Consider the following 8,452-nt stretch of genomic DNA (forward strand, 5'->3'; position numbering starts at 1 on the left):
AAACAAAAACAAAAAATAAAAAAACAACAAAACAAAAAACGAAAACCCAAACAAAACAACAACAACAAAAAGCTCCCACAACCAAATTTAGGTGAAAATAAATAATAAACAGGATAAGATTCATAAATAAATAAATAGGATAAATAAATAGGCTAAGACTTATCCACATATTTCATTGTTCATCAGGAACCCTTAAATGAAATTACGCGTATGGAGCCCTTCATGGAATGCCTGGCACAGGGCAGCTGCCATTGTGATGAGTGGCAGTCATTGTGATGCTAACAACCCCGCAGTTGAACTGCCTCAGAGGACTGCCAGCCCCAGAGTATTCTCACTGTGTATTTAACCAAGCAGGTTGCTTTGTTTGCTGAGTAGGTATGTGGTTTCCAGGAAGATCCGGCTGCAGGAGGCATTGATCGAAAAGGGTCCAGGGGAGGTGAGGTGTAGCCTTCAACTTCTCACTTCCTGTGTGGTCCAGCAAGGCCTGGCTGGCACAGCTGACTCACCCACCACAGAGGTGCCGGGGCTGGCGCGCCTGGGCAGCGCTTCCTGCTGGTTGGAGTGGGATGGGAGTGACCTGAAGGCTCTCTCCACCCGCTTCTCGCCCACAGTGAAATAAAATGGAAATTTCACAAGTGAAGAAATACATTTCAAGCCCATGCTTTTTTCAAGATTTTTTTTTTTAATGCCAGTTTAGGGATTTTCATCACCCTTCCCCCGACAGATTATGTTCTGAAGCACTTCAAAGGGCTTTAAAGCAACAAATAACCAGGGTTTATGGGAGCCCGTGTGCCAGCCTCAGGCTAGCAAATCTGGTCCGCGGTAAAGATGTCAAGCCTAATTGACCTTCGTGTTTTTTGAAGTAGGCAGTTTGTTTTGAGGCCAGTGTTTAGAACGTTCGTGCGGAAGATGACAGGCTGAAAGACTGACTCGTTAGGAACATTTCTGCTCGAAGTAAAATCGTTTGAGCAGCTATTTCTGAAAATTAGAGAGGACAAATGTTCCTCTGAAGGGGGGAGATTTTACCAAACTCCTGTAATTCATGCAGTATGTCTGCCAAGCATGTATTCATTCACTGATATGCCAAATAAATAGCAGGGCACTCCTTCACACACACACATACACATACACAGACACACACACACACACACAGACACACACACAGACACACAGACACACACACACAGATACACACACAGACACACAGACACACAGACACACACACACACAGACACACACACACACACACACACACACACACACAGAGTGTCTTAGGGAAATTTACCTTACAGACACTGAATGAAGTCTGGTTATTTTCTGCAGCTAATGATCATGAGTTATAGGTCAAGTCTGACCTGGAGAAGTCTTAGATGGCTTGTTTGGGAATGGTCTAGCTAAGGGGGCCGGTGGTCCACTCTAGGTCTGGCCTGGCTTGAGATTGCGTTATCAGTTTTGTAAATTCTGTTAGGAAAGACAGGGTTGGGTTTCTCAGTCTCGTTCGTAAAGTGATTTAAGAATGGACTCAAACGGAAGCTCAAGGACAATTTCTGTTAGCGATGTAGAGAAGTGGCGGTGGGATGGGTTTGTGAATGAGGAGCTGGGCAGCTGCTAAAGTGCATTGGCAGGGTGCCATCCCTGGGTGGTAAGGTCCATGCTGTGGATGCAAAGGAAGTTTCCAGTTGGTGGCCCAGGACCCCGAGGGCGTATCCCTCTTTTTCTGTTATGTAGAGGGAGGAGGGATGTGTTAGACCCGAAGGTGTAGTGGGGGGGGGGGCTGGAGGAGGGCCTGTTGATGCTTCTGAAAGGGCTTGGTAATGGGAGGGAGAAGGGGTTCTTGTGTGGGTCAAGGGCTGTAATCTGCAGAGAGAAACAGGAAAATGGGGGGGGTGCTTACTTACGGAGGGGGCGAGAGCTACATACAGAAGAAAAAGGGTAGAGTAATAGTAAGGATGCCTGAAAAGTCATAAGGAACCAGACTATTAAGTATTTATCTAAAAATGCCCACAATATATGTAGGTTGGTGTATACAGATGTATGTATATCATAATTAAATAAAAACTTTCCATCTGGGCTGCTCCTTCCAAGAGTTATAGACTATCCAACAAAAACCCCAACATCAGATATGAGAAACCTATTTTTTTTTTTGAGTTGTTGATCAGGCTATGTGATTGCCCTTGGTTGTGCTCCAGAGAAGGAAGATAACTCCCTATTGCTGAAGACACCATGCACTTTGGACACAGGACCCAAGGGCCCCTGAGCTGGTACTGATCTGAATACCCCTTCCCTAAGGACTAGCTCTCACGGTACCACAAAGTGATACCTTACAAAGCTTACAAAGGAGGGAAGCCACCAACCGTCCTATCCAGTTGTGATGTGTTGTAGAATGTTATTTTAAGGTGTGTTGCTTTTGTTTATGCGGTGGAACATTGTAGGGCCCATGGGTCTACCCCTCCTCCCGGATTTCATCTTGAGGACAGTTTCTGGTCAGCCAGCTAAAACATCCTGTTTGTTTTTCCTGTTTGAATAAACGACATTCGGCTGATCTCCTTTCAAATGACCCAGCTCTCTTGTGTGCTCTTTCAATCTCCAGGTCCTTGTCCAGCTCATGTATGGTACAGTGGCACGCGAGCTGTACCGAGAGTAACGCAGGCATTATAGAACGTTTGCTTAATGATGTCAAGATGGGTTGCTTTTGTTTATGTTGCATTTGTTCAACTCTGTGAAGCTGTGATTCTTGGCCTATCTAAAACACCTGATGGTTCTAATAAAGAACTGAATGGCCAATAGAGCGACAGGAGCAAGTATAGGCAGGGCTGGCAGGCAGAGAGGATGCACAGAAGGAGAAATCTAGATGAGGAGAAGGAGCAATGAGAGAACAAGGAGAGGAGGACGTCAGGGGCCATTCACCCAGCCCCACAGCCGACCGAGTAGTAAGAAGGAAATAAAGATATGCAGAAGTAAGAAAAGGAAAAAGTCCAGAGGCAAAAAGGTAGATGTGTTAATTTAAGTAAGGAAAGCTTCCTAGAAACAAACCAAGATAAGGCCAGGTATTTGTAATTAAGAATGTGTGTCCCGTTTCACCTGACTCGCCGGTCGCTGCAGCATTAGTTCCCGCACTGAGCGGTTGCTTCGGTCAACGCTTGTTTCTCTGCTCCTCCTTGGTCTACCACTGTCATGCCTCGGGGGAAGTCTCAGCGCGGCTGCCACGCCGGCCAGCCGCCCAGCCCACCCTCCTGTGCACCCACCACCCTCAGCGGCCGCCCTGGCACCCGCCGCTTCGGGCCAGCCGGGCCTTATGGCTCAGATGGCATCCACCACTGCTGGCGTAGCTGTGGGATCGGCTGTAGGGCATGTCATGGGAAATGCCCTGACCAGCGCCTTGAGTGGGGGAAGCTCGGAACCTGCTCAGCCTGCCGTCCAGCAGGCCCCTGCCCGTCCTGCCTCTTACTCCCTACAGATGGGGCCTTGCTCCTATGAGATCAAGCAGTTCCTGGACTGCTCCACCACTCAGAGTGACCTAACCCTGTGCAAGGGCTTCAGCGAGGCCCTGAAGCAGTGCAAATACAATCATGGTCTGAGCTCCCTGCCCTGACCTGTTCTTACTTACCCTAACCCTAACCCCTCACCGACAGCCTGACCAAGATGAGATTGTACCTGGGACTGGGAGTAAGGAGGGTAATTCTCACCCTACAGATAAACAAAAGACATAAATGCTCAATTAAAGAGTTTACTTTAGACCAAAAAAAAAAAAAAAAAAAAAAAAGAATGTGTGTAACAAGCATCTCTTTATTTGGATACAAGGCCCGCTCAACAAGAGGAAAACCATGCTTGGTACTGGAAATCTAGGCAGCTGTCCAGGGCTCGTGAAGTTGCGGACCTTGGAGGAGAAGCTGCAACCGCCACTGTAAACCAGCTGAATCCCTAACTACATTCTAAGTAGTTTTCTTTATACCCATAGATACGTGTAGTCTTCACCCCTTAGAAAGGAAACAGAGACCATTACAGAAACGACAACCAATGAAAATGCAGAGTTCTGGAAGCAAGCCAGTTCTAATGGATACCTCTACAAAAGAACTCCTAAATCTAAGGCTCAGGAAATGTCCATGACGGAGAGGTAGGAAGGTTGTAAAAGCAAGAGGAACAGGAAGTTTTCTGCGAGACAGGGTCATCTAGAAATGTCATGGCTATCTGAACAGGACCCGAACGAGTATAGCACTAATAAACATACTAATAGGGAATAGGGAAAACCCATCACGCCTCACTCTTTATAAAAAACTGCAGGTAACTAAGGAATGCTGAGAGGGCGAGAACTAGTCTTCTTTAGGGAAGAACATGCTTATTGGTTGTCCAGTACCAAATGATCAACCCTGAAAACATAAATATATACAAATAACATTATACAGACTGAGTAGATTGCATTTTTATATTTAAGAACACACACATATATATACACACACACACCATGTAATAACAAAGAAAAAGAGGCCTTGAATTTGAAAGAGAAGGTGGGATACATGTAAGAGTTGGGAGCAAGGCAAGGGAAGAGGAAATGATGTAATTATATTCTAATCTCAACAAATAAAATAATACATAAAACAAAATAAAATATTTTCAAAAGAAAGAGAAAGCCTTCTAGGGCAGACAAGCTGTGATCTCAGCAGCCATCTGGAGGAGACTAGAGGTAGAAGAAGAAAAGGTCATGCTGTGTAACCTGGCTCGGAGGACAGATACCTGGAGCTCAAGGGACCACACAGTGGGGAGGGAGGCTTAGATAAAGGGTCAGAGACCTGCGATGCTGGGGAAGCCCCGGAGGTAGCGAGTTAGCGGAATCATGCTTAGAGAAAGTGGGAGAAAGGGAAAAGCTACGCTTGCCTGAGAAACTCAGCAAAGTGTACAGACTTGCAAGCCAGCATGGCTGCACCCTAGGAGAGGCTGAATTAAAGAGTGGAAGCTGTGCAAAGAGAGGGATAGTATCTCATTCTGCCCATGTCTGCCTCACGTCTTATGGAGAGGCTGCCTATGTTCCTTGGCCAGGTTAGTCATCTGCCCCAGCTGGAGTGTTAGGTCTCTATCCAGACTGGGGATCCTGTTCTCTTGACCAGAAGGTTTTTTTTTTAATGGACCTTTATTACGCCTCTAACAGAAATGTAGAAATAGAAGCTGTAATAGGTGTCCATCACAGTAAGTAGAACCCAGTAAGATGACTTGGGTGTTGACACTCTCATAGGCCCATGTAAACTGAGTTGGCAAAAAAAGCCTGGTTGCAAGGTGAGCTTGGGGTCTCTACACAAGCGGAGTCACAACACCCAAAAGATGCGGAACCCTGGGAAGCTGAACTGTTCTGTTTGTCAGTAGACTTCTCTCAGACACCTGTATCAAATCGCACTTGCTAGCTAAGGTGATTTTCTTTTTGTCAGTGGATGGCCAGTCTTTCTCCCCTCCCCAACTTTATTTCATATGTTTTGACCTCATACTCTGACCTTTCTGTGCCTGGAACAAGTTGAGTTTAGTGTTTTTTCCACTCTGCCTCATTTATTTATTTATTCATTCATTCATTCATTTTGCCTGTCCCTGGAGACCTTCTTCTCCCAGCTCTTTGTGTATCTGGCTCTTTCTCGTTCTTGACATCTCACGTTTACCCTCCTATTCTCAGAGAGGCGATGCTGATACTCACCTCCTTATATTTATCACCCTACCTGTTCCCTTCCGTCCTAGCCCCAGGCCCATAGTGCCATTGGTTCCTGTCAGTTGTTCCATTTTCTCCTTGAGGCCCTAGTGCCGTGCACACAGGTTTCCTGCTTGCTTTATTCACTGCAACTTCCAGCGCCCAGCAGAATTCAGTGACGATACATCTGATGAATGGGGTTTGGATCAGTTTTTTTATTTATTTTTTTTATTATTATTATTTTTTATTTTTAAGTGCTGATGGTGACAGACCTAACATCTGGGTCCTGGCCACTATGGGATTCTTCTGTACCCTTGTAGTGACCTTTATTTTATTTGTTTTGAGGCAAGGCTTCACAGTGTATCCCAGCCTAGGTCATGAGCTCATCATGTAGCCCAGGCTGACCTTGAATTCCTGACAATCCTGCTACCTCAGCCTCATGATAGATGTGTATGACCAGCTTCATCAAACAGCCTCTTGTTTGCCTGTGCAAATTTTATTGCGAGAAAATCGTGATTTGACAATTATAGCCCCCCTCGTTTATATAAATCATGATAGAAACATTTATGCAACAATTATAAAAGTATTTTCCCAAGTAAACACTGCTGCATGCAAAGGTGGTGTGGCAAGCAGCTGGAAGCAAGTGACCTTCTAAAGAGGAGTATACAATTGCTCGTTGGACAATGTACAATGTTTAAATTTGGTGTATGATAGGGGTTTGGGTAGTGGTGTTTCAAAGTTGTTTGTTTGAATATTCTTTGTTTAGAGTCCCACATACTCAAGGCTTTCTGTGTCAAGATAACCTGATATGGCCTTATTTTATTTGCACCAATGTTCTGTTTTATTTTTCTCTAGATTTGTGCAGAAAACAGCTTATATCTGTGTATGGAAAAGCTGTGTGACTGAGATGTCTAGGTTTATTGTTGATACATTTTTTTCTTTTTGTTTATGAATTCACTTTGTATTTTTTTTCTTTGAGATAGTTTCAGTATGCAGTCCTGACCTGGAGTTCCCTGCATAACCTAGACTGGCCTTGAACTGGGCCAGCTGCTGCCTTAGAGTGCTGGGATTGAAGGCAGGCACTACCACGCTCAGCCAGCTCACTTTATCTTGAATATAAGACACATAAAGTAATTTTGTCATTCATTTCTTAATATTTGTTTCTCATTTTTTTTTTTTAAAACTATCTTGAAGGAGAACTTGAACTATGGGAAGCCTATTTGACAGGATGTTAAATGCCCTTCAAGGACTTTTATGAGGGAGCAGCAGATGCTGGTATGAGAGATGCTAGTCACTTCGTTACGGTAATAATAAAACCATCCATGCAGAATATGCAAAGAAACCCAAGGGCTGGTGGCACAGGCTTGGGAGGCTGAGACAAGAGGATCAACACTCAAGGCTAGCCTGAGCCACAGGGTGAGTTCAAGGACATCCTGGGGAATGTAGTGAGAGCTTTTGTTAAAATAAAAATGAAAACAAGGGCTGAGATTGTTGTTCAGAAATAGGGCACTTGCCTGGTACCAAACAGGCTAAGCTTAACCCCAGAACTGGGGAAAAAAAAAAGACTTTCAAAGAAAGTGGGAAAACTTGGTTTTGTACCCTCACCCAAAAGCTTTTCTAAAGAATATGAAAGAGTTGGGGTTGGAGAGAATGTGTGCAGAAAACTGGATAGGTAGGAGACTTTCCCCTCCCCACCCCCTCTCCTGTGGGGCTGCATGTGAGGAAAGTGTTTCCTTTAAAATCCACGTCTAGGAAGAGGAGTTTTGAGAGGGTGAACAGAAGTTTTCTGTGTGTCTCCTGGTGCTTAGAGAGACACAGAAGACTAAGGCTTGTCTTAGAGAGACAACGGCAACAGAGCAGGAACGGGTGGTGGCAGAGTCACAACAGTGGATCGCACAGAGGCACTAACGGGTGTAGGAAGAATGGGTAAGACCAGTGGGCCAGGAGAACACTGTGGAAGGTAGCTAGGTGGAAGGCATGTGCATGTATGCGAGTGTGAATGTGTATGCGTGTGCGTGCGTGCGCGCGCGCTTGATGCAGTGAGCTGTATTAGGGTTGTTTGCAGGAAGGAGCATGGGTAAGGATGTGTTTCCATGGGTGGGCGCTCCTTCCAGCAGGAAATGTCTTTCTCTCCTGCATCAACATTAACTGCATACCAACCCTCAGGGAAAGGAGGGGCTAGATCTAAAGTGCCTCTCTCACTTCTAACTCCTACGTTCTTTTGGCCCCATCTTCCATGATGTTCCCCAAGCCTCGGAGGAGGTGACCTAGCTGGACGTTTACGGCTGGGCATTCAGTAGTCTAAGTACTTTGGGCAGTTGCCATCAGGGTTCTTGATGATAGCCGCTCTGACTGTGGTCAAATGGAATCTCAAAGCGGTTCGAATTTGTCCTTCCCCGATGGCTAAGGTGTTGAACACCTTTCCAAAGACTTATTGTCCTTTTCATTTCTTTCTTTGTAAGTTTCCTATTAGGCTCATTAGCCCATTTATTGACCAGATGGTTTGTTTGGCTATTGAACTTTTGTTACTTTCTGTAGATGCTCAATAACAAACCCATTTTGTAGGTCGTTTCTTCATTCATTCATTTCTTCTTCATTCATTGCTTCTGTTGCGTGCAGGCAGGAGCTTTCTAATTCCATGGATCCCATTTGCCAGTGTGGCTCAAGTTTTCCAACGCTGTGATCAAATGACCTAAAGCAGCTTGTGAAAGAGAGGGTTTACTTCCTCTAACAACTCCCAGGCCACTCTGCATCCCTAGGGAAGTCGGGACAGGAGCTCAAGGCAGA

At 45.3% G+C, this 8,452-nt stretch overlaps 1 protein-coding gene across 1 annotated transcript; it reads left to right on the top strand.

Annotated features, from left to right (window-relative positions):
* The first annotated feature begins 210 nt into the window (after positions 1 to 210).
* On the top strand, positions 211 to 3,756 carry LOC125414605 (uncharacterized). Its single transcript, XM_085678265.2, has 5 exons — positions 211 to 272; positions 376 to 436; positions 479 to 610; positions 2,591 to 2,640; positions 3,103 to 3,756. Exons 1-5 carry the CDS (start codon positions 211 to 213, stop codon positions 3,590 to 3,592), a joined length of 795 nt encoding a protein of 264 aa, XP_085534391.2. The 3' UTR covers positions 3,593 to 3,756.
* The last annotated feature ends 4,696 nt before the right edge of the window (positions 3,757 to 8,452 follow it).

Source organism: Myodes glareolus, chromosome 17 (genome assembly GCF_982192425.1).
Source record: "Myodes glareolus chromosome 17, mMyoGla1.1, whole genome shotgun sequence".
In the NCBI taxonomy this organism is placed as follows: Eukaryota; Metazoa; Chordata; class Mammalia; order Rodentia; family Cricetidae; genus Myodes; species Myodes glareolus.